The 27,291-nt window shown below is 45.6% G+C and overlaps 1 protein-coding gene across 1 annotated transcript in view; it reads left to right on the top strand.

Annotated features, from left to right (window-relative positions):
* The window catches only part of CEP120 (centrosomal protein 120), a 273,530-nt gene that overhangs the window by 106,352 nt on the left and 139,887 nt on the right, over positions 1-27,291 (top strand). Inside the window, exons 14-15 of the mRNA XM_082243777.1 lie at positions 19,818-19,907; positions 24,259-24,351. Coding sequence (XP_082099903.1) covers positions 19,818-19,907; positions 24,259-24,351 — 183 coding nt within the window. The remainder of the gene's footprint in view (positions 1-19,817; positions 19,908-24,258; positions 24,352-27,291) is intronic.

Raw genomic sequence — 27,291 nt, 5'->3', positions numbered from 1 at the left:
TCTTATTGCAGTTGATTTTTTAGTGATAAAGCAACTGTTCATCTAAGTGGTAAACGTTTTGCATCACAATGTTTGGATATGGGGACTTGGGAAGCCACCGAAACTTGTACAACATGAGCAAGATTCACTAAAAATTGGTTTTCTGTGTGGTTTTGTTAACAAAGATTTATGGGTCTTTCCGATCTTGAAATGCCTGAAGGACTGGCATTTCCCACAGTTTGATGAAGTCTCTGAAGATTTCATTTTTCAGTAAGACGGAGCACCACCACATTGGCTTAACCAACTTTGGATAGTTTGCACGGGCCCTCAAGACTTGGCACTATACTCTTGGCCACTAATATCTCCAGACATTACACCAGGTTACTTTTTCTTGTGGGGATATGTAAAACCATCCTCTGCTCCTCTTCACACAAGACTGGTCCCTTAAGCTCCTGCACCCCTGTGCTCCTAGCGGTCTTGAGTCCTGATTTCATCAAGCTCAGAGCAGTGTCCATAGGCCCTGCTGTAGAAGTGAGAATGCCAGGAATAATCCACTGCTGGATTGTGGGGTAGCGCTGTTTGCCGAGGGGGGCGGAGGTTCGGCTAAGTATAAGGGTTTCTTTTTTCTCCTGGCGAAACAAGCACACAACCCTTGCAGTGTGACTGCAGACCCACTGGAAGGGATACATTTTTTTTTTCTCCATGGAGTTGGGCCTTAAGAAATGTCAGAGGACTCAACCACTGATCAGTTATAACTTGCATTTTGCGTGTTTATTTGGAAAATAATGTAATCACTATGATTTTACCTCTGCTACACAACTGATTTGTACAAACAGTTTTTCAACATTTTCTCCTTTTTTTTATCCTTCCACAACCCCCTTTTTTGTAGACTATGCCCCCCAGTTGCATTCAAGGCTACTACAACCCCCCCTATTGTTCCGGCACCCCCCAGAGGGCCATATCGCTCACTTTGGGAAGTACTGTTGAGAGGAATTTTGAGTTATTTCCATCGCTAGATAAGGAGATCCCACCAGCTGATAATCAGCCAGTAGCTGCTTTGCCAAAACAGAAGGAAGCTGTTTATTTTTTAATTGAGGCTGTGCGTTCCTTCCCCTAACATGGTGTCTGAGTTTGGTTTCACCCAAGTGTTCACTAAGTGGTTTTCTTAACCTCTCCTATTCGATGAATTTATTTACAAAAATTGGTAACACCCAGACAACCAATTTCCTAAACCTAAACTGTTTTAATGCTTTATACTTTTCAGAGGGTTTTGTCATGAAATGTACAACTACTCCCACGGTCAACCCACAAGTGTTTTGCCATAACAAAGCTCTGACCATTCCTATAGAAGAGGCTTCAACCCATGCTTAACTCCAACTCAACTGTTAACTGTTAACTCTAACTCAATCATTTTACAGACCCAAACTGAGCAGATGACTGTCATGTTGAACTTTTATGTATTACATAGCCCTGAACGCTAGCTCACTAAGTCTTGGGTAATCCTTTCCTCCATCAGGGCAATCTACATAACGTGCTGGTTGGCGGAGCAACAGTGTAAGAAGGCTTTGTTAGGACCACCCTCTGTAGAGACCTTTTTCCCTATCGTCCATTGACAGACACAGCCTCATCTTCATGAACTTTATTGGTTATGCTGCCACCTGCAGGAGTAGTCTAGGCAGTACAACAGTACAAAGTTTTACATACACACGCCCACGTGGCTGTCGCTCCAGACATAACCCTCACACACAAAGCCCTGCTGGGACTCCGGTCTCAGTTTTTTTTTTTTTTTTATTCTTTTCAGAATATTTTCTTTTATTTTTCTTTACTAACTTGCTAGCTAGTGTTCAGGGAGGAATTTCCTGGTGATATACAAGCAACGATGCCGGCTGGGGCTTCGCACGGGATAATCTAGATCCTTATGGTCCCCCCAGCCGGGCCTATGAGCGTGAGCAGTTTATAGTCCCGCACTTGGCCTCGCCATGACGGTGCCCCTTTCCGGATGGGGACGAGCCTGCGAGCGGATGCCTCGCCGGGACGCGACGACCTAGAACACCATGAGTCGCAGCGTACCCCTCGGCTGGCAGCAACCCCACTTCGGGTGGGAGTCTTCCCAGAGCGGAGCCCCATCCGGTCCATGGTATGGTGAGTAAATGTGCCCCCCTTTCCCCGTGCCCCACTTGCCCCTGCTGGCCTTGGTGGAGGGGGTGTGGGCCCTCTTCTGGGGATAATGGGATTTTTACCTCCTGAAAGATAGCCTTGGCCTGCCTGGTGCCTGGTTTGTGTCTCTACCCCCCCCCCCTCCCAGCCCCCACGGGGGGCTATGTGTCTATGGCGCCCTGGGGGGTGGCATGGTACCTTTTGGCCTTTTGGTTCCTGTTGTGGATCCTGAGGCCTTCATAGTGTCGGTCCCAGGCTGCATGGCTCACCGTGGACGCTGCCATCTTAAGTGTGGGCAATGTAGTTTTTCCCTAATGACTTGTATGGGACAACCATTTTCTCTGAGCTTCCTATTGCAAGCGTGACCTTACATTCAGACGAGATCACCTCCTGTGCTCTGCTTCCTGCTGCTGGCCGAGGTCACTTCCCCAATGCTGCTTGAATCAATCAGGAGGATTTTTCTGAGGTGGTACAGTACTGGGGTCCTTCAAGACGTATCCCTGCACTCTCTGCTGTTAGTGTTGGTTTAAAGGGGGACTCTGCAGACTGCTGCGATCAGCGGTGGGTACCGCGATCCGCACTTCTTAAAGCGACGGTACTCCGTTTTTTTGTGGCTTGCAATATGGAGTCCCAAACTGTGATTTCACCCTCAGACCCACTCTGTGTGACTCCCTGTAAGTGCGGACCGCAGTCTCCGCCCGCGATTTGAAGCAGCTTAGGAATGCCTGGCGACAAAAGTTGATTTAGTCATGAAAAAGGTTGATAGCAGAAAATGGCCACTGCCTTCTCCATCTTGGGGGGTGTCCTCTGATTCAGAGGCTGATGAGGTTGCCCCATATGCTCCCCTATCTGAGGGGTCCCTGTCCTCGCAGTCAGATGGTGAAAAGGACCTGTCCTCTTCAGCTGCAGCGCGGGAACGCGCTTTAGTGGAAGCCCTGATTATTTTAGTACGGGAAACGTTTTAAAATTGGCTGATGAGCCCATGCCGGCAGGGACGCTGGTGGCTTTTGGCTCCCAAAAGTCTCAGAAATCTGGAAAGGGTTTCCCTTGACCCGACACTTTTCGCGATATTGTGAATGACCAATGGGAACGCGTTAAGCACGTGTTTGCCAAAACGCTTTAAACGCCAGTATCCTTTCGCTGAAAAGGTCTCCCAACTGTTAGACGGTGCCATCCTGTCTCTAGATTAAACAACTCTACCCTTGTGCCTGTGGAAGATTCCCCGGTCTTTATGGACCCAGTGGACAGACGAGTGGAATCCCTTTCCCGCCATCTACACGTGTCGGCGGGTTCCATTTTGAAGCCCGTTTTTGTCTGTTTTTTAGTCTCACAGATTATGAGGGAATGGATTAGGGGTTTGCGGGGGTCTTTGGACCCTGTGAGTGTTCCCCTGCAACAGCTGGAACTTTTGGAGCAGGTGATCCGGGCTCCGGTGTTCCTGTGTGATGCGTCCATTGATGCGGCTCCCCTGGTGGCCAGAGTTTCAGCTGTGAGCATTGCCTTAAGATGCATGGTTTGTTTGAAGAGCTGGTCGGCTGACCAAGCTTCTAAGAAAGCCCTGGCTGATCTCCCGTTTTATGGGAGGGTGTTTATTTGGCGACTCATTGGATGAGTTGATCATGGGCTTGACTGGCGGGAAGAGTACTCTTCTTCCTCAATCCTACAAGGGTAAGACACCCTGTACTAAGTGGGGTCCCTCCTTTTCTGCTCACAAATGTTTTTTTTCGTGCATCTGGGCGTAAGAGGAAGTTAAGCAGTTCAGAGCTTCTGGAGGAGCTAAAAAGCATTGGGGCAAGCCCAAGGTCAGTCAGTCCGGTGCTGCTGATAAAACCTCTTCAGCATGATGGGGCGCCCTCACCCGTCTCAGGGGTGGGGGGGGGGGACGTCTGCGCTTCCAGGGACCCTGGACTTCCTTCATTCAGAACGATTGGGTTTGCAAACTGATTTGTACCCCGGGTACAAGATCAAATTCTGGTCTTGGCCAGGGGGATCGGTTTTTTTCAGTCCTGTCTCCAGAGCGTTTGAAGGATCTGCTGGAGGCTGTGCAAAATCTCCTGGCTCAAGGAGTGATTGTGCCAGTTCCTCCGCAGGAACGCTCTCAAGGTTTTTATTCAAACCTGTTCACGGTGCTCAGAAAGGTGCGTCCAATTATGGACCTCAAGGCTCTGAACCGCTTTGTGTGGGTGCAGAAGTTTTGAATGGAGTCTCTTCGGCCAATGGTGGCATCCTTCAATCTGGGGGATTTTCTGGCCTCCATTGATATCAAAGATGCGTATCTCCACATCCCTATTTTCGAGGGAGATCCGCGATTCCTCCGCTTTGTGGGGGCAGAGGAGCACTTTCAATTTGTGGAATTACCCTTTGGTCTCGCCTCTGCTCCCAGAGTTTATACCAAGGTTGTGGCCCCTGTGCTGGCCTTGTTACGTCAGCAAGGTATCTCAATTGTGGGATATCTGGACAATCTCTCCTGTTGCGAGCAGTTTCCACTTAAATTTGCTGGGCGACGTCGCTATCACCATTCAGACCCTTCAAGAATTCGGGTGGACGTTCAATTAAAAAAAAAAAATCTGCTCTGACACAAATCCGTGCGGGTCACTTACTTGGGGCTGATCCTTGACTCCATTCTGGCGAGGGTCTTCCTCCCCTTTGACAAGCTTCAGAAGTTGCAAAGGGCGGTCCTGTTGCTGATGGAGACCGATCACTGCTCTTTGTGGATCTGCATGAGGGCCCTGGGTCTGATGGTCTCGTCAGGTTAGGGTGGAGTGCTGGGGAAGCTATGTGCCCAGGGGACTTGGGCTCCGGAAGAGTCTTCCCTGCCTATCAATATTCTGGAACTGAGGGCTATCAAGCTCTGCCTTCTTCACTGACGAGTCGGCTACGAGGCTCTCCGTTTCGGATCCAGTTGGACAATGCCACGGCCGTGGCTTACATCAATCATCAAGGGGGCACCAAGAGTGCTCTAGCGGCCAAGGAGGTGGCCGAGATTCTGGTTTGGGCGCAAGCCAATTGTCTGGCTCTTTCCACAGTCCACACTCTGGGTGTGGAGATTTGGCAGGTGGATTACCTGAGTCGTCAGGTGTTGGATCAAGGGGAATGGTCCCTTCATCAGGAGGGGTTTCATCTCCTGTGTGTCCGGTGGGGAACCCCGGACGTGGATCTGTTTGCGTCCTGCCTGATTTATGCCTTTCCTCCGCTCGTACTCCTGCGAGGTTTCTTCGCCGGGTGGTGATGGAAGGCGTTCTGGTGGCACCAGACTGGCCTCTGCGGTCTTAGTACGCAGAGCTGGTAAAAATGGTCGTGGATCCTCCATGGCGTCTTCCTCTGTGGGAAGATCTACTGTCTCCAGCATCAATCTTCCATCCTGCTTTAAGGTCGCTGGTTTTAACGGCTTGGCTGTTTAAAGCAAGGTGTTAAAGGATAGAGGTCTCTCTGACTCTGTGATTCCGACCAGGAAGTCGACTTCCTGGAAGATTTAACATCCTTTCGGAAGTTGGACTCTCTATGTCCTTATGGACGGTCCTCGCAAGGGTTTGGCTGCGTCCGCTGCGACCATTTCTAAATGGATCAGGCAAACAGTTGTTCAGGCTTATTCACTTAAGGGTCGGGTTCCCTGTGATTCTGCTAGAGCGCTGAGTGCCTCTTGGGCTTTTCACCATCAGGAATCGGTTATATAAGTTTGTAAGGCTGTGACTTGGTCGTCTAAGCACACCTTTTACAAAATTTTACAAGGTGGATTTGTTGGCTTCTTCGGATGCCTCTTTTGGCTGCAAGATTTTGCAGGCTGCTGTTTGCTAAGAGAATGTGTTTTGTTATTCTCGTAGGGGTCTTTTACCTGGGTGAGCTCCTGCTGTTTGGTTGAGCTCCATGTTGCCCGGTTGGCTAGGTTTAGCCTCTTGGAGTTGACGTTACTGTTTGGTTGCGTTTTTCCCACCCCTCATGCCTATACTGCTTTGGGACGTTCCACTCAGCTCGTGGAGACCAGGCTGCGTCTGTCGATGGACGATAGACAAAATAAAATTTTTGTAAGCTCTTATTGTAAAATATTTTTCTCTGATGTCCATCGACAGACGCAGAACCCGCCTCTCCTGTATGGGGATGGTTTCTTTGTATTCACTGCTTGCAACTAAACTGATGTGCTGGGCTGTGACAGTGGGGGGTTATGCCTGGAGGGACAGCCCCGTGGACGTGTACATGTTAAAAGTTTTGTACTAAGGTACTGCCTAGACTACTCCTGCAGGTGGCAGCATAACCCACTCAGCTCATGGAGATGAGGCTGCTTCTGTCGATGGACCTGCAAAAAATGTGCATTTCGAATTAAAAAAAAAAAAAAAAAAAAATGAACTTATCCTTTTAAGCAAAGTAACCTTGCCAAAAACTGAAACACTTAATTTTTTTTCTTTTTTCCCCATCTGTGACATATAGATCTTTCACTTACATTAGCTCCTCATATAATCATTATTTGCCAACATTGTCATGATATTTTAGTAATAATGTAGATATTGTTGGCAGTAGATGTGTATTGTTCATGTGATTCCTTTTTATTTTTTTTATTAATATAAACTTGCGTCTTTGTTATTGAAAACGCTGGAACATTCTGGACTTTACCCTTCTGGTGTTTTGGCACAGCTGCATTTATTACATAGCTTTCCCAGGCCTGTTTTAGAGCTTATATTATGTTGAATATACACTCAGCTAAACACTTTATGTTGAAAAGACTGAAATGTTTAGCATGTTGTGTAGTAGGGCAAGTGATGACCACACGTAGCACTCATTTCTATTGCTGTCAGGTAATAAGCAGTAACACACTTGGACATGTGTGAGTCGGTTGCCACTAACAGAAAAATTGGAATATTCTCTCCTGTTCTTATACATAAGTAATTTTATACCACACCTGCTCCAACACATTTTTTAAAAAGGTAAAGCTAAATCAGCATTTTTTTTTATTCCTAAGTGCTGTAGTCTCACTACTGTGGTGGCAGACAGCATTTTGTAGTCTATTCTTTCAAAGATCTCTGTGAATTAATGATGCGTATGTGTGGGCAGAGCACCGTAAAGCTGAGCCAATTTTAAAAGTGACCATGACTAGTGGGGAGTGAAACCCCAGAACACGGTCACGGGGAGGGGGGCACCTTGGCAACATATCATACCCTAAATACGGATGCAACATGTTTCTGATGGTGGAGTTAGTCTTTAAGTACTTGGTGTGTGGAATGTATGGACCATTGCTTCTTTAAACTCATGCTGATGCATCGGGTGGAAGGCAATTAACTTAAGTATTTTTTCAGTTGTGGGAGGAAACCAGCACGCCTAATTGAAAATCCATGAAAGCTTGCTAGAGCACACAAGGTCCATGCAAATGGTGTCATTGAGTCAAACTCCCTGGATCTATGCTGCGAGGCAAGAACACGGACAAACTTGGTTAGAGTTCTGCCCCAGTTTGGACATGTCTGTATATTTGTAGCCATCCTCAGAACTGAAAAATCAAGTCACCAGAGCAAACATTTACTTTTTTTAATGTATACATGTACACTTAAAAGATGCTAGACTGCAGCGAGATGTGTAGCAAGCAAAGCATGCATAGTCATTAGAGTTTCTGGATATTTAAACTACAGTCAGTCCAGAAAGTATTCACAGCTCTTCACTTTTTCCACATTTTGCTATGTTACAGCTTTATTCCAAAATGGATTAAATTCATTATTTCTCTTTAGTTCATTGACGAACACAGCTCCTGATTCTTCTTTACAGTTTGGGTTATACTGCCCCCTACAGGAGTAGGACACCTAGCAGGAAAAAGCTTGACTACACCTATGGTCAGTCCCAGGGGGTATACACCCACCCTCAGCTAAAGGCACTATCTGCCTAGTCAGGAGTAAGGACCTAGTTCCTTGCTGGGATCTCTGGTCCTGGAAATTTTTTCATTTTGAATGGAATTTTTTTCCTCTTTTCTTATTTTGTTTCTGTGAGAACTACAATCAAGTGCCGACAAACTGGATAATATAGATCCTTAGGGCCCCCCAAGTCCGGCCAGCGAGCGTGTGCAGACCTCAGCTCCGCGCTAGGTCGGCCGCAACATAGCCCCACTGGACTGACGGGGACTGGCCTGCGAGTTAAGGCTTGCGAGAACACATACAAACTGGTTTCAGCCTGAGTCGCAGCATTTTCTTCTGGCCCACAGCACCCACATTACAATGGAACGGTGTCCTGTCCGGAACGGTGCCCACCCTGTTCTTGGTGTGGTAAGTAGCTGTCCCCCCCCCCCCCCCACTACCCCTGGAGGGTTTTGGGTTGGACGTAGGCCCCTCCCTGGGATGGTCAGACCCACGGGTTCCCCTCACTTCCCCCCCAGCCCCTCTAAAATTTCAGTCACTGTGGGTCTTTCGCCCCCTGGGGGAGGTGATAAGTTGGCTTTGCCACATGCTCTTGAGGGGGGCTGGATGGAGTTGCTGCTGACCGGGTTTTCTTGGTGCACAACGGGGGGTTGAGCAGTGTTCCTTGCCAACCTGGGGGTTAGTGACTAGGGCAGGGATGTCCTCTGGGCTCCCTGTGGCGTTTGTTGGGCTGGGGGGAGTGGATGTTTTTACCATCCGCAGCTACGCGCCTCACGCGGCCGGATCCGCCCCAAAATTTAGGCTGCGGCTTTGCGGCCTACTCGTCGGAACCGATGTGAGACGGCCCCTGTGAGGATAGCTGAAAGCCACTGCCTCCCGTTTGGGCATCCGCCTTCCCCCTCCGCTGCTCCACTGGGGCTTGTGGCCGGGTGCCCTCAAAAATTTAGACTGCGCCTTGCGGCTTATTAGGTCATGCATCCGAGTCGGCTGCCCCCGTGCTTGTAGCTGAAGCCCCCACTCTTCCTTTGGGCATCTGTGGGGCTAAGAACCTGTGCAGTTGCGGCTTGGCCCCTACAAAAATTTAGCCCGCGACTTGCGGCCTGCTGGGCCATATGGTCAGCTTGGCACCTCCTTAGACCAGGTGGCACTGTGGGGGCACTTCATTTTTAATGACAGTCTTATTGTGTGGGGCACTTGCCTTGTTTTAGCGAGGGTACCCTGCCTGTGCGTCTGCCTCACGGCGGGCGGCCCATTTTAAGGGGACTATGTCCTATTATGTCCTCTTTTGGAGGGCTTGAAGGATGACCCCCTTGTTTTTTGTGGGGTCCAAAAGAAGTGGCCCATTTGTGGACCCTTGGTCGGCGTCCCCTTTACAGGATCGCAGTCGGCGGCCTCCCCTGATTGTTATGTTTTCAGAGTGAGCTCAGTATATAAAGACACTACTGGGTCTGCGTCCACACACCCTGTGTGCTCAGTTAGTGAGGTTGATTCCTCTGCTCCTCTAGCCACGCTTAAGTAGGCGCTTTTGGATGCACTATTTGTGTCAGTGCGTGAAACTTTAAAAATGGAAAATGCGGCTGATGCCATGTCGGAGGGACCGGTTCCTTTTGGCACCCACAGACTTTTCAAAGCGGCGAGAGTGTTCCTCTTTCCTCTTACCTTGACAACTTTGTCACAAACAGTGGGGTTGTCCAAAACGCAGTGGTTGCTTGGCGTTTTTTGCTTGCGGTATCCTTATGAGGATTTACTGCGTAAAAGGTGGACGGTCTCACCTGTAGTGAACTCGTCGGTTTCCAGGTATATTTGAGTTACCTTCATCCTGGTTGAGGTGTCCCTGACCTTTTACAGGTCCAGCTAATAAGAGGGCTGATGCTCCAGCCCGCCATATGTGCGCTTTGGCTGGTTTGGCAATTAGACCGGCAATTACTATTGCCCTGGTGTTGCGAACTCTGACTGAGTGGGCTAAGCTTTTACGGTGGGACCTGGAGGGAGAGGATTAAAGATCAAAAGTCAGGGCCTCCGCCAGTGGTTCCAAGAGGACCTTGTCTGGCGACCCACGAGCGGGCTCTTCCAGACCTGCAGACGAGGCTGCCTCTACATGAATGGGCGCCCTCACCCGTATCTGGGGTGGGGGGCGTCTTCGCTGGTTTTTGGATCCATAGACCTCCCCAGGTACAGGTCAAGTGGGTCCACAAATTTATTTGGTCAGGCTACGAGATCGAATTCGGCCTTGTCCTCCGGAAAGGTTTTTTCCCTTCCAACCTACACTTGTCCCCAGATCACTTATGGGGGTCTCTTTGGGGCAGTGCAAGACTTGTTAATTCAAGGGGTGATTTTTCTGGTACCGACTTCAGAATATTTTCAAGGGTTTTTTTACTCAAAGCTCTTTACAGTCCCAAGGAAGGAAGGTGAAATAAATATGGGCTGGTTTGTCCCTCCCCTATTTATTATACACATGTATTCTATTGGCTATTCCTATAATAGTCTATCAAAGCTCTGATAAGGTTAAGGTCCGGTTCACACTTATGCGATGCAGGAAGGCTGCGAATCCGCAGCCTGTTCCCGCATCGCACACGCACCCCCGGCAGTTCACACTGCCATATGCGATACGCTGGGGGTGTCAATGTAATCTTAACGACACCCCCAGTTTGATCGCATATCGCAGTGCTATCTTGCAGTTCGCACAGGATCGAATCACACAAGTGTGAACCGCTGTGCGATCCGATCCTGATGCAGCTGCAAAAAAGGGTCCTGTGCGTGTTTGCTGCGGGTGCGGTGCAAATTTAGCCATACAAAGTGTATGGCTAAACTCGCACCGCACAGCCGATCGCATGTAATGAAGGAGCAGTGCGCTCCGACATTACATGTGAACCCTGCACTCGCATAAGTGTGAACCGGTGCTAATGGAAGGTATACTAACAATGCTAGCTATAAAAATAAACACACTGCTTAAATAAACAAGGATCTAATTTATTATAAAGAAAGTAGAAATGCTTACGTAAAACATTAAAGGAATATTACAGATCATATAAGACAAAACAATTACAGATAATACTTTACATATTTCCTCGGGATTCGATATCTTTCAGCTGGTCTCAAGCACACAGAAAGGAAAAGAGAGATTCTAGCTGGCAATCTGCATTTAGTCAATCTGACAATCTGAGTCCACTCAGACACCACCCACATAAACACCCACTGTCTTCTTGTCCAATGACAGTTCATAAGATGTCCCCTTCCTAATCAACAGGAAGTATCTCATCTTTCCAGGAAACATGTTATATACTTCCACTAGGGGCGCCATCTGTCCACGAATCACTGTTTTTGACCGGGGTCATCTTTTAGTAACAGCTGGCCTTTGATGTTGGTATAACCTCCCCAGGAGGTCTTATCTGAGGCTCCTCTACCCCCATACCTCACAACAGGAGCCTATGCGAGAACATCCTGTGAGGATATGAATTCCCATTTATGACTCCTTGTCAGGAATGTCCTGTTGGGTACTTTGCATTCCAGGCCAGGTGTGGTCCGGTTTCAATCATCCAGAAACATCTGATATCAAAACACGTAAAACTACATGTTGCCTCCAACAGAAGGCAAGGTACATCCAATTCTGGACCTCAAGGTGCTAAGCTGCTTTGTGTGATTACAGAAGTTCCGCATGGAGTCCATTCACATGGCAGTGGCATCCCTACATCAGGATGATTTCTTCTTGCTTCTTTCAACATTAAGGACGCCTACCTGCACATTCTAATATGTGCTGGTCACCAGCGCTTCCTCCGTTTTTGCCGTGGACGAGGAGCATTATCAGTTTGTAAGAAAAAACTATTTTGTGAGAGTTAATGCGTTTGGAAACCCAAACTACATTGATTTCTCACAGAAACAAATGACTGGACTTTCTAAGGCACATCATAGAATGAATCAAAATGGCTCTTGTGTTAAAAATTATATCATTTTATTGATTAGATGCAAAAAACTAAAAAATGAGGGCAAAAGGCACAGGAATTGTCCTCATCAAGGAATACACAACATGTAACAATCAATATAGATTATCTAAAATCGCATAGCCTAAGACAATTTTTACCCAGATAACCAAGGGTGACTGGGAAAATTGTGTAGGTTATGATGCATTCATATGCGTTCACAACAATTTTTAGCAACTATATAATCCTATCTGATCTTTGGGTCTACGCGTTTCGCAGCGTGCTTCTTCAGGACCACATATTTACATCAGATAAATCTTAAGACAGAAGAGATATTTGATTGGTACAAGCATAGTCAAACATAATTATTCATGATACAGTTTGTATGCATATTATCCGGACAAACACACACCTTTAGGGTGTAGCCAATGTCTCCCGGGCGGACATAGAGGACGCGATTAAGGCTAGTCAGGGCAGAGCTACCAATGGTAGTTATTAGGATATCTAAGAATATATAAGATATTATTAAAGGAGATTATCACTAATGGATTAGTAATAATTGTATTAGTTTTGAAGTGAGTAGCTGTTTTTCAAGCCACATATGTGTATTAAATATGTATTGACAATAACCGGAATATAGCAGAAGGTATATCCCAGGATTGGTAAATCCTGATCTCAGGCCACAACCTAATGTAAAAAAGAGAATAGATATATGTATATGGATTTTAGGCAATAAGCACAGAGTTGGCGAAAATATCTATAGATGTTTAATTTATTACCTCAAGTAAATATCCGTGGTAACGGATATAGTATGTAGAGCCAACTAAGTGTTGCTTCTATAGTCCAGAAACACAGGGAGAATATAGCCAGGCTCTATGGGGGACAAGATAGTTTCCATAAGTTTAACCACTTTAGCCCTGCTCACATTGCTGCTACTGCAGCAATGTGGCACGATGCCGTCCAGCGACGTAGACCTACGTCGCTGGACTCCTCCCCCTGTAGGCGGCGTTCACGCACCGCCGGAGGCGCGCTCCCGCTGTTTTCATTCACAGCGGGATCCGGGCCAGGGGAGGAGCGGCGGCGATCGCCGCTGCTCTGCCCTGATCGTCGGGGAATCGAGTGTGGAGATCCGCCCGCCTGTGTAAACAGAGCGGGCGGATCTCCTAAGTGACAGGCAGGGACAGATCGGAGTGTTCAGCATAGGACGTAAATTTTGTTTGGGTACGGCGTCGCACGACTGCGCAATTTTCAGTTAAAGTCGCACAGCGCCGAATCGCAAAAAGTGGCCTGGACGTAAGACAGCAAAATCCTCCGGTGGTAAAGTGGTTAAAGGCATTAAGGTATTTGTGCTCAGAACCATCAAGAGGGCTTATGTAGACATTACCTTGTTAATCCAACAGATAGGAGTGTTAACCCCTGGAGGGGATCTTTCCTGGTCAATGCAACAAATCCAACGATGTCGCAGAGCCTTTGGTCCCAGAGGGCCGATTACATGAAATGGTGCTTTCCTTTATATATGTGTAGAAACTACATAGATATGATTGTGATAGCTCATAAAGAGTCCCTCAGATGATGTAAGGCATTTAAGGGTACATAATAAACGCAGGTTTCATAAATAAATAACATACCAGGGGTATATTTGGGGTGTTGTATCTACCCACGAAGATTGGATCTAGCCGGCTGATGGTTTTGCTCCCTGGATATAGGACTGGAGGTTCTGGCCTGTAAGTATATCGTATGTCCGTTTAAATTTGTCCCATAAGAAGTGGGCAAATAGTGGAAGAATCTTCTGTATGTTACCTGTGCTGCCGCTCTGCCACGAGTCCTTGGATTGAGCGCCTGGGGGCGGATCTCCCCCATTGACGCTACATCCGGCGCATCGGCGCCTACGCCAACCAGTGGTGATGCGTGCGCTTCACAACACTCACCTCCAAAACCGGAAGTATCGAGTGCAGGGAGGTGAACGGGCGTCGGCCTATCAAAGATGTGCCGAACAACTCCGGTGTTCCGTGAGAATTACCTACCCGTGAGAAAAACCTACCCCCGTCACTTCCGGCTCACGGCAGTCTGTGTAACGCGAGCAGTTACATTAAAACAGCTGTGCTGCACTATGAGTCATCTCCGCTCCTGTCCCGGTCACTTCCCTGCTCTCGGCTACTAAATATAAAAGCGGCGGTTGCTGTATGAAAAGATAAATCACGGAGCCGCCAGCCGCTTTTATATTTACTAGCCAAGATCAGGGAAGTGACCGGGACAGGAGCGGAGATGACTCATAGTGCAGCACAGCTATTTTATGTCACCGCCGCGTCGGTAGGTTTGTTTAACGGACACCGAGATCGTTTCAGACTAGTGCGCATGCGCACTAGTCTGATCCTCAGCTCTTCCATTAGGTATCCGGGGCTGTGAGCATGCGCACTGCTGCGATGCTCAGCTGTTCCTGGCCGGAAGTGACGAGGGGTAGGTTTTTCTCACGGGGTAGGAAATTCTCACGTTACACCGGTCCCTCCCGAAGATCGAGGGGACATCCAAAAGGGTGTCTCCTCGTAGAAGCGCATATGCCCGCCCGGATAGAGAATAGCGCCACCCAGTGGGGGTCTGCCGAACATTGCACACAAAACAGAAATCTAGCACAACATGAAAATAGCACAACATCGCTTTCTTAAGCATCTGTATTTTACATCTTAATTCAGTATGGTACAAAAACATTGTCTATCATACAATTATTGATCAATGTAGTTTATATACAAAATGCAATATGGTTATAAAGCATACATTTCTTATGTAATACCCTTCTCATAGCAATGGGTATATTAACCTGACCGACTACACAGATAGATATTCTGTGTTTGATTATTATGAAGCACAGATGGTGAAAAAGAGGGCAGTTTTTTGTATGTGTGTGTGTATATAATATATATATATATACATGTAATCATAAGAAGGGTTTATAGCTAAAAGCATCGATCAAGCCAGGATGCTTAGTAGCCTGCAAACTAAATATCCATCTGCTCTCTCTCTGTAGGATGATTCTTTCAACATTAAGGACGCCTACCTGCACATTCTAATATGTGCTGGTCACCAGCGCTTCCTCCGTTTTGCCGTGGACGAGGAGCATTATCAGTTTGTGGCGCTGACCTTTGGTCTCACCTCCGCACCTCGGGTCTTCACAGGAGTGTTGGCCCCTGTGCTGGCATTTTTTGAGTCAGCGGGGGATCGTTGTACTGGGGTACCTGGACGATCTTCTGATGCGTTCAGAGTCTCCCACTGCTCTGATGGACTACTGGAGATTGCTCTGCGAATTCTGAGGGAGTTTGTGGGATCCTGTACATTCAGGAGTCTGCTTTTGGTCCTGTCCACAAAAAATGCCCTATCTGGATCTGACACTGACCAGCCCGACTGGTCTGACACCGGGCAGCTGTGGGTGGGTGGCCGCGGTGGCTGTGTTAAACACACTGTGCACTGTGACTGGTCACTGCTGTACTGTTGTATGATTGAGAAAACTCACTGTGACTGTCCGAACTGCAGTGCAAGGCTAAGTATGTGGCCACGGCGGCTGTGTACTGTAATGCGCTGCGCACTGTAAGACTCCGAAATGAGACTGAGGGAGGCGGCCTAAGAAGGCAGAAGCTGTCCCAGTGTGTGGTAGTGCAAAATACGCGATGACGTCACGGCAATATTGGCAATATCGGTAACCACCGGGGCTAATTCCGATATATCGGGGAAAGTGCATATCGGCCCTGATATATCGGTGTTGCCGATAATCGGTCGATCCCTAATAGCCTTGGGAATTTTATTTTTCGCTGTTCCCACCCCTCATGATTAATACTGCTTTGGGACGTCCCAATGTTTATGAATATCAAGAGCTGTGTCCGTCAATAAACGAAAGAGAAAATGGGATTTTTAACTTACCGTAAAATCCATTCCTCTGATGTTCATTGACGGACACAGCATCCACCCCTCTGTGGAGTTGTAATTCTTCTGGCACTGCTTGTAACAAAACCTATAGGAGAGAGAGGGAGTATACCCCCTGGAACTGCCCATAGCCGTAGCCAGACTTTTTTTTTTTTTATGCCTAGTGTTCTACTCCTGTAGGGGGCAGTATAACCCAATGGTTAAGAAGTACCCACAGCTGTGTCCATCAATGAACATCAGAGAAATGGATTTTACGGTAAGTCAAAAGTCCCATTTTTGGGAGGCCAGTTTTTCTTTGATGGTAATGATAAAAAATAGGGAGCTAGCCATTACCATTTGCCACCAAATGAAGGCCCAATTTGTCCTGAGAAAACATATAATTCATCTGGATACAGTGATATGTACAGTTTTACGAACACATGCCAAAGTTGCAAAACTGCATTCATTTGTTACCTTCAGGCTTTAAGGGGTTAAAGATGCAAATAAATACATGTGAAAATGCTCACACTATTTGTGCCATTATAGTTAGAGACACTGTGGAACTGCTAGAGGAAAATGAAGATATGAGCGTTTTTTTTTTAAATTCAATTTAAAGAGAAAATTATGGGAAAGCAAAAATAGGTAGTACATATTACCCTCATACCTCCATTACATTTCATTCTTTCCTCATTCCTTTAGTTTTTGCTCACGATTCTCTCACAATTCTAGGCATAACCTAATCTTTTACATTTTAAAGAAAAAAATTGGGCTACTTTTTTTTTTTTTTATCCAATAAAGTGTATTTTTTCCCAAAAAACAGCAATTAAAAAACTTCTGCGCAAATACAGTGTGACGTAACGGATTGCAACAATCTCCATTTCCTTCTCTAGGGTCTCTGCTAAAAAAATAAAATAAATATATATATATATATTATATATAAAATGTTGGGGCTTCTAAGTAATTTTCTAGCAAATAATACTGATTGTAAGCAACAAGTGTCAGAAAATGGCTTGGTCTTTAGGAGGTTAAACTGCCCTCATTTCCGTAAGTTCATTCCTTTGATCTAAAAGAACAAAATGATACATTGTAAAACATTGTGTATATAGTTATCTAGCAGCCTTAACAATGTTGATAAACATTTGCAGGAGGCTTTTTTTTTTTTTTTTTTTTTTGACAGCTGTGAATGAGTAGAGAAGGGCTTTGTAAGAATCGAGGACATGCTGTTTTAAGATAGTGAGGGGGGGGGGGGGTGAATTGAGATTGTGCTTTTTTAGCAATTAATCGTGCAGCTCTACAGTAGAGGCTTTTGAACAGTCAAACAGCTTCTAACGGTTCTCTCTCGGATTAAACAGGGGGTGTATACAGCTCCACAATCCAGCCCCTCTTTCAGTCCCTCCCTCTCTTGAACATGTGGCCCTGCTTAGTGAAGAGGGGCGCACCCAGGCTGCTTGTGGCCCTGCTTAGTGAAGAGGGGCGCACCCAAGCTGCTATCTAGAGCGAGCACGCTCTTCACATGCTTCTTTTTCCATGGCAGCATGTCCCCACTCCCCAGCTAAAATCCGGAAGCAGAGACCGCATGACACAAGCAGTGAAGTGTCCTCACCTCCCAGCAGCTGGACGATGTTTCTCTGGCTGTTTTGTGCAAGATTCTAACACCTCCTCCAGTGGGCTTTGATGTTCCTGTGTCCTCCAAATCCCCCCTTCCCCTCACTCAGGGGCTGTGTCAGCTTCTCCTCCAGCTGATGCAAGGAGCGGGGAGTGAACTGGTTGACAGGATAGAGAGGAGGGAGGAGTGTAGTGAAAACTTCTCATGTCCAGCTATCCCTGCATGAACACCGCTATAGATTTCACACATGCCACTGTGTTATTTCAGAAGAGGAGACATGGTAAAGGGCATAGTAACCTGTTTCCTGTGTCTGTTCCCTGAAATGGACATAGTGCTATGTGTAGGGAGCATACCTGTGTTCAGTACATAGCCGCTCTGCAGAAGAGAGGGAGACTGGCAACTCCCTGTCATCTAAATTGACTCTGGATATTTCCCCAGAGTCTCCTATATTGTACATAAAAATCATCCCTATGTCGCTGATCCAATCCCCCCCACCACTATCCCTCTATCACTAATCCCGCCACCATTCTTCTGTCACCGATCTCATTACCCCCCCCCCCCCCCAACCACATCTGCCTCTGACTGATCCCCCCCCCCCCCCATCAGGCAGTAGTGGTGGGGATAGGGAGGACATCAGTAGTGGTGGTGGAGGGATAGGGATGACATTAGTGGCAGTGGACTGGTGTCATTCCTATCCCACCATCACCACTGCCACTGATGTCATCCCTATCCCACCATAACCACTGCCACTGATGTCATTACTATACCCCCATCACCACCTCCACTGAGGTCATCCCTATCCCTCCATCACCACCGCCGATGATGTTATCCCGATCCCCTCACCTCCACTGATGTTATCCCGATCCCCTCACCTCCACTGATGTTATCCCGATCCCCTCACCTCAACTGATGTTATCCCTATCCCCTCACCTCCACTGATGTCCTCCCTATCTCTTCACCTCCACTGATGCCATCCCTATCTCCCCACCTCCATTGATGTCATCCCCATCTCCACCACCACTAATGTCATCCCTATCCCCCAATCACCACTGCCACTGATGTCCTCCCTATCCCTCCACCACCTCTGCCAACGATGTCCTCCCTATTCCTCCACCACCTCTGCCAATGATGTCCTCCCTATCCCCACCACCACTGCCACTGATGTCATCCCTATCCCTCCATCACCACTGCCACTGATGTCATCCCTATCCCTCCATCACCACTGCCACTGATGTCATTCCTATCCCTCCATCACCCTTGCCACTGATGTCATCCCTACCCCTCCATCACCACCTCCACTGATGTCCTCACTATCTCCCCACCTCCACTGATGTCATCCCTGTCACCCCCATCCCCTGTACTCCTAGCAGTGTGAAACCAACCTAAGCATATGTGTATGGAAAGCTGCATGGGAGGCTCAAACACACAGAACAATCTGAATAGACAATAAAATGATAAAATCACAATATGGGGGTCTACATTTCATTACAGTAAATGAAGGCAATGCTGACAAAAGTTAGTGTTCTGTTTTACTTTAAAAATGTATTCCTTGCATTATCATTTTACCAGGAAAGTAGAATATAATGTACAGAGCGCTGCCAATGACTTTTACAGTCCCTGAAGTCTGCTGCTTTCCTGTATGTGTGCCTAGCTTGTTCTGTCTGTAACGGGGGAGGAAGAAGTGAGGGGGGAGGAGAAGAGCAGCTCTGTGCATAGTGTGAACTTTCGGGAGCGGAGCAGAGAGCCCAGAGCCGACATCAGTCACAGAGAGGAGAAGGAAAGGGGTAGATCCAGACACCCATTGTCGGTATGGCACTTCAGGAATGTCTGTAGGCCCTCTTCTCAGAAGGCAGAAAAGATTATAAGATACTAGAAACTAATAAGGATTAGGACTAAGCAAAAAAAAAAAGTAAGCCCACAATTATTTCACTGATTAAAATCTCATTTTACTTTCTATGTGCACATATTCATGCATTAACTTCACAAAAAATGAGCAAGTGTAAGCAGTACCTTAGAAGTTGTGGCTTCCTTTGTGCCTAATCTATGACATAGTATTATACAGTATTAGCTTTTTCTCTGTATGACATTTGTACAGTTTAATTTCCACACGCTCGTACTCTCTTCCTAATGCCTTCCAAAAATGAAGGAACCACTTCTATGTAGTTTGGCCACATTTTCAGTGTGGCATGTTATTAGTACAGGTACCACACTCTCTAAAGGAATGGAGGGAGATGCAAATATAGACGAGATTGGAAATGAATTGCTTTATGGTGACAATATTTCACTTACATAGTAAAAAATACTGTATTTAACTTGTTTTGCCAAAAATGTATTTCATAACTTTTTATCTTTTGATTTTTGCATTCAGATTAATAGGTAAAATTAGGAAAAACATGCCTTTTAACCTGTCTGCTCTGTGTCTTTGCATTTTTATGGCAGTTAAAGAAGAAAGAGTTGGCTCACATACAAGATCTAGCAGAACAGTGGAATCGGAGAGACAAAGAGAGGGAAGCAATCGTGAAGAAAAAGGTCAGATCTAACAAGGAATATGCACATTTTGCAGTTTTTATTTGAGGGCATCTGTGTTTAGCTCTATAACTGGCACATTTCTCAATCTGTTCAAGTGGTAGCCAGTCCACCTGAAACCAATATTTTAGTTTTGACAGATATTTAGAAGTTAAACCCTGTGACAATTTCTTGTATCTCTGAATTACTGTGTTCATTAATTTTTGGGTCTTCACACTGTTGCCATCAGTGGTCCAGATTTCTATGTCAGAGTTGTATTTAATTTACATTGTTGGGAAGGTAACGGAAACATTCAGAAACTCTAAACTCCAAGGGGAACAGGAACAGTCCACATACAGACTGGAACTACAGGAGCGATCTCCCACTCTTGGAGTATAAAAACCAGGGGCTAATTCCAGGCACTACCTAACCTAAAGTGGTTGTAAACCTCAGATATGAAATATGAACTATAATAAAATGAAACACTCGCGCCAAAACAAAACAATCCAAAAGCTAAAAGGGGAATTGCTGCTGCTTCAAGACCCTATGGGTAATAGACCATGTAAATATAAAATCGCAGACTGCAATTTAAGCAGCGCTATTCCTCAAATTAAAAATACTCTACAAAAGTGTACTTGTGCAATATGAATCTCAATAAATATATATATAAAAAAAAACGTGGTGTGTGTATGTATGTATATGTGTGTATGTATGTGTATGTATGTATGTATGTATATATATATATATATATATATATATATATATATATATATATATATATATATATATATATATATATATATATATATATATATATATATATATATATATATATATATATATATATATATATATAAATAAATACATACATACATATATGAAAATAGTGGAAAGTAATCACTCCTATATAAATAAACTTAAAATTGTGGGTACAAACTGAATTCTGCTGTGAATAAATATACTATAAACTCAGTCCATCGGAAATCCATATAAAGTGCTAAGGTGCAAAGAAATGTGAAAAAATGCAATAATAGATGGCGGTTTGTACCCCATCCGGGGGAGGCACCTTATCTCTCATTGGAGTGTTTCCTGCTGCTACACTTTTTTCTGCTACACTTGCTTACAGGTACTCACGTTACAACGGATGTCCCATATTGATGGACCCGCTGGCCCATTGAACCTCCATACACTTGGCAAGATTACTACAACTTTTGGCTATATAGAGACACCGGTTTGTTCTCCTAAGGATACAACTACCTATCTCTGATTTAGTGGGCGTACTCCGGCAATGCACTCTTGAGAGATAAGACCCCCTCGTTACAAGTCATATCTTTTTTTTAAGGTCAAATTTTACCTTTTGGGCTTATTACCATTGCCCAACTCTTACTCAGAAACATACTTACCAGTCGCTCCAGAAGAAGCGTGCTACGTAAGCGAAACATGTAGGGCAAACTGGCTACATGCAACGTCTACTTACCAACTCTCGCATAGTACAACTCAGGGACGATTGAACAATTCCTTTGTCATCGTCCGTGAGGCATACTTGATGTGACGTTACTATTCTGTTATTGAGCTATGTAATGTGACATGTGTGACGGTGGCGGCTATCAGACCCCTAGCCTTCTCATCCACCTTGTGACCCAAGACCAGGCAATCCCACACCCTGCCGTCACTTGCGTAACAATGCCACTCTCAGCTGCACCCAGCACACAGATTGTCCAGCTTGCGGGACCACAATCTAGATGCCAGCAGACTGAGCGGTTGTCACCGGGCTAATCAAACAATTAACCCTTTCTCTGCCACCACCTCTACGTTTATAACTAGCCCAGAGGACGCTCGTAATTTTAGAAATATCAATTATGACTTTAGGATAATCATCCGTAACACACTCTGTCACATGTAGACAGGAATGTCCGGAGGATTTATCCTAACAGTAGCGCTATCAGGAGGCAAGTTCTTTGGGTCAGTTTGCGTTAGGGCTGGGCAAAAAATCGATTAAATCGATTTTTTTTTTTCAAACTCGAGTTTTTTGCCACTATAGTTTTTTCCATAGCGTGATATGAGCAAGCCCCCGCCCCGCGTAACCATAGACAGTACACACACACTTGAGGTCACTCGGGCCCCCATGGCCTGCATGCGGGACACTTACCTGTACAGGCGGGCCGCCCTGGGCTCCAGCCAACTCCTAGTCCGCTGCACAGCCAGGCCCGGGAACCGGCCACAACACACTGAGAACTCCCCAGTAACTGGACCACCGCCGCTGCCATCTCTGCTCAGAGTCTACGAGGAACGAGGCAATCAGTGGCCACCGCCAGGCCTGGATGTGACGTCAGCTTCCGGGAGAGGAAGTGGGTGGTGCGTCTGAGGGGAGGCGGGGTTATACCTGTACAGGGGCTGTGATAGGTACAGACAGATGTGTGTGTATATATATATATATGTGTGTGTGTGTGTGTATATATATATATATATATATATATATATATATATATATATATATATAATATATATATATATATAATATATATATATATATATATATATATATATATATATATATATATATATATATATATATATATATATAGATTTATTATGTGTGTGTGTGTGTGTATATATAATTTTACAGATTTTTTTATATATATTTGAGATTCATAATATTGCGAGTGCACTTTTGGAGTTATTTTAATTTGAGGAATAGCGCTGCCTAAATTGCAGACTGCGATTTTATATTTACATAAAATATGAACAAATCATATCCCACTACAGTGTGTACTGGTCTCAATCCAGAGCACAAAGAGTAATTTCTGTCTGCTGCTTTATTCCTGTGCTATCAACATGAATCACTTCTGACATGTTTTCCTGACACCAAGAAAAAAAAAGTGATGGGATGGAGCTCCAGCTGGTTGACAGCTTCAGCTCTGTTCCTGTGAGCTGTATGAAAGGGTGGGGTGGTGTCCCCTCCCCTTGCCTTCACTTCCTTTCCCTTGCCTTCACTTCCTTTCCCTTCACTTCACTTCCCTTCACGTCAGTCAGCTTTCAGAGCTCTCCTCACTAAGCTCTGCAGACTGTAACTCTCTGCCCCCTTTTTTCAAAATTCTCCGACAAGCTTTAAAGTTTAGCACTTTGACCAGAAGTAGTGAAGAGAAGACTGCAGATAAACAGGTACAACTCATGTAGGAGAATTACCCGAGGCCAGTTACCTCTCTGGCTATATGTGAAGGTTTACAATCACTTTAAAAATAACTTTTATGTAGACTGATAATGTTAAAGCTTTTTCAGAGAAAATATTTTGATGCTGTTCACTAGATTCACAGCTGAACTGTCTGGAAATCTTGAACACCATAACAACTACTGACAACAGTTGATACTTATATAGTGCCATCAATTTACGCAGCGCTTTACATATTTATTGTGCATTCACTTCAGTCCCTACCCTCAAGAAGCTTACAATCTAAGGTCCCTGACTCACATTCATACATTAACATACTAGAGCTAATTTAGACAGGAGCTAATTAACCTTAAAAATTAAAAATTAGTCTTTGGAGTGTGGGAGGAAACTGGAGTATCTGAAGGAAACCCACACAGACACCGGCAGGAACATGCAAACTCCAGGCAGGTTTGAGATTTGAACTGTTACTTCAGAATCGGAACACACAAATGTTCTTTGGTTCATATATGATTGGAACATACACCTGCTGAATCAGGATGCTTTGCCCATCCTCCAGTATCGCTGCAGTAAAGAGGACAGGCAGGATTTTTAATGCAGAAGAGACCTGCTTTGTTTCTTCTGCATTTAAAATTACCTTTCTCCTTGGCCGCCCCTGTACAGTGAGCTGCGCATAGGCATCCACACCCAGCCAATGAAAGTGGACGGCGTTCCATACCTGAAAAGCCGACCGCTCGAAGATGCCAGCAGAGCGCTCCAGGATGTCCCATTGTTGGAGCCAAGGTGAGTGTGTGGGCAGCCCCACTGCAAAGGAGGATTTTTACTTTTCCTGGAAATGCAGAAAGGGGTTTAATAATGGCGTAATACTTTTTTTTTTTTTAATTGTTCTTGTTAGTTGAGTGCGCAAGTACATATATTAAGAAGATATGTCTGTAATACCTAAATGACTAGTTTAACTTTCTCATCAACTGAAATGTACCTGCAATGCATTGAAAATAAACTGCTTGAAAGACGCCCAACACATGAAAGCACTGCACAGTATGAATTTCTGTTCTTCATAATCCCCAGCAGGATGATTGTTTGTTTTAAAGGATAAATTTGAATCTGAACACATGTTAAAAGTTAGAAAAGTCAAAACATCAATATTTGGTTGATTAAATGCAATATTTTTGTTGAGTGAAACGTAGTATCTATTTTTTTTTTTTTCAGGTTGCTGAATGCACAGCTCTGCAAGAGCAATTACAACAAACTCTGGCAGATGTAGAAAAGAGAGAACGTCAGCTTGCCAGCGATGAAATGGAGGTATGATTATTTATTTCAGCAGCTCAGTATAATTGCAAAATAGATTTTAACTACATTGAAACAATTCAGAGGAAAGGGATGGTGGTCTATATTTATTACATTCTCATTAAAAGAAAATCACTAAACTATCATTAACTTCAGGATGTCTCACCAAAGCATTCTGTGTAAAAGGCTGATGGTTAAAAAAAAAAAAAAAAAAAAAGTGTACAAATCTAAAGTACATAAACAGGCTCAACAAACAGGATTTTAGGAGTCTTTCTCTCTTGTGCTCTCGTAGTGTGTGTGTGTGTGTGTGTGTGTGTGTGTATGAATATATAGCCCCGCAGGCCATTTCATGTGGCCCTCGCCCCTCTCCTGCAGCACCCCCCTTGTCTTCCCCCACATTGTCTCAGTAGTCGGCAGCAGAGGGGACAGAACTCCTTTGCCAGATCCAGTGCTCCTCTGTGCAACTGCAGAAAGGCTTGTCTTTGTCCCCCCAACCCTTCCCAGCAGTCGGCAGCAGAGAGGAGGGTAGAACTCCTACAGATCCTGCACCTCTGTCCAGCTGCAACACAACCTTTTCTCTGCCTGCCCTGGTCTCAGCATTCAGCAGACTCTGGAAGCTGACTCCACCCCTCCTCTGGTCCTCCTCCAGACTCTGTACTTTCTTCCTCCCAGATCCACCTGCATCTTCATCCTGGCAGTAGCACAGTGTAAGTAGTGGGTGCACTGTGATGTAAGGAAGGGTGGGTGACTCTTGATTTCTGATGGCGGGGGGGCTCTTGACATCTCATGTAAGTGAGCATGAGGTGGTCTGGACATCTAATCTTACAGATATAACCGGCCCTTTGAGGGCAACCATAAGGCTGATGTGGCCCACGATGAAATTAAGTTTGACACCCCTGCCTTAACCACTTGCCAACCAGGCTTTTTCGGGCACTTTTTGTTTACAAGTTTAAATCCATTTTTTTTGCTAGAAAATTATTTAAAATCCCAGAAAAGTGCATATTTTTTTCCTAGCATAGACCCTAGGGTATAAAATGGCGATTGTTGAAATTTTTTATGTCAAACGGTATTTGCGCTGCGGGTTTTGAAATGCAATTTGTTTGGAAAAAATATACTTTAAAGAGGAAGTAAACCCTCATAAAAAAAACCTGTAAAGACAAAGGCATAATGAGCTAGTATGCATCGCATACTAGCTCATTATGAAATACTTACCTTAAAACTAACCGCTCGCAGTGCCGCTCACCCAGCGACAGGGCGGCCAACATGTCCAGTCGTCCTGCATCCTTGTTTGCGTCCTCCAGCCATCTGTTTGGCCGGAGGCGCGATTAGATCACTCCCCTGAATGCGCGCGTGAGCCGCCGTTCACGGCATAGGGTTCTGAAGGAACGGCACGGGTGGCCGTTCCTTAAGAGCGCATTAGCCAATGACGTCATCGGCTGCATGCACTGTAAATATCTCCTAAACTGTGCATGTTTAGGAGATATTTATAGCACCTATAGGTAAGCCTTAATATAGGCTTACCTATAGGCAAAAGACTTTAAAGTGGGTTTACAACCACTTTAAATGAATAAAAAAAAAACACAATAGTTACACCCAATATTTCTGTAAAATGTGAAAGATGATGTTATACCGAGTAAATAGATATCTAACGTGACACACTTTAAAATTGTGCACGCTCGTGGAATGGCGACAAGGTTCGAACGCCTTTACATGTTACCTGTTTGGATTTAGAGGAGGTCTAGCGCTAAAATTATTGTTCTCGCTCTACCGCTTGCGGCAAAACCTCACGTGTGGTTTAATTACTGTTTACATATGCGTGCGCAACCTGCGTATGTGTTTGGTTCTGCACGTAACCATGGAGGGATGGGGGCACTTAAATTTTTTATTTTTTCATTTATTTTTTATTTTCTCTTTCGTTCATTGACGAACACAGCTCCTGATATTCTTAACCATTGGGTTATACTGCCCGTTACAGGAGTAGGACACTAGGCAGAAAAAAAGTCTGGCTACACCTATGGGCACTCCTGGGGGATATACTCCCTCTCTCTGCTATAGGTACTCAGTTTTTTTCTGCCTAGTCGGGAGTAAGGACCTAGTTCCTTGCTGGGATCTATGGTTCTGTCAAATTTTTTCTTTTTAGATAGAAATTGTTTTCTCCTAGATTTTTCCTGTGAGATCTACAATCAACTGCTGTACTGGGCTACGGGTTGGATAATCTAGATCCAGTGGTCACCCCAGTCTGGCCAGCTATCGCGCGCAGACCTCAGCCATGACATAGCCCCTTTGGACGGGGGCTGGGCTGCGAGTTTAACGCCTCGCGAGGTCGCATATGACCGGGTCTCGTCCCGAGTCGCAGCGTTCCTCCTGGTCGACAGCCCCCTATTTAGATGGAGAGGTGTTCTGTCTGGAGCGGTGCCCACCTGGTTCCTAGTATGGTGAGTAACTGTCCCCCCCTCCCTGGTGGATTGTGGGGTGGACGTGGGCCCCTCCTTGGGACGGTCAGACCCCCAGGTTCCCGTCCTTCCCATCTGGCATCACGGACATGGGTCACCCTACTGGGTCCTGCAACCATGCACCCAGAATCCTCTGATAGTGAGGACGATTCCTCTACATATGCAACCGCGCACGAAAAGGTACTGGTGGAAGCACCGATTTATATTTGTGCATGAGACCTTGAGAAGATGGAGAATGCAGCTGCGACGGAGGTGCAGGTTCTCTCTGACACGGACAAGCCGTCCAGAGCGGCAAAGGTGTTTCCTTTCCCTGCCTATTTTGACAGAATAGTCGCTGAAGAGTGGGGATGACCAAAGCGTCCCTGTGGGTCCCTAAGTGCTTTACTAGGCATTACCCCCACGAAAAGTCCCTTTTTAAGATGTGGACTATTCAATTGGTGGTGGACTCTCCAGTTTTCAGATTGAACAAGGCAGCCATGATTCCAGTCCGTGGCGTTTAAGG

Source organism: Pelophylax lessonae (genome assembly GCF_965119305.1).
Source record: "Pelophylax lessonae genome assembly, chromosome: 1".
NCBI lineage: Eukaryota > Metazoa > Chordata > Amphibia > Anura > Ranidae > Pelophylax > Pelophylax lessonae.
This window is presented reverse-complemented; position numbering and strand designations above follow the sequence as displayed.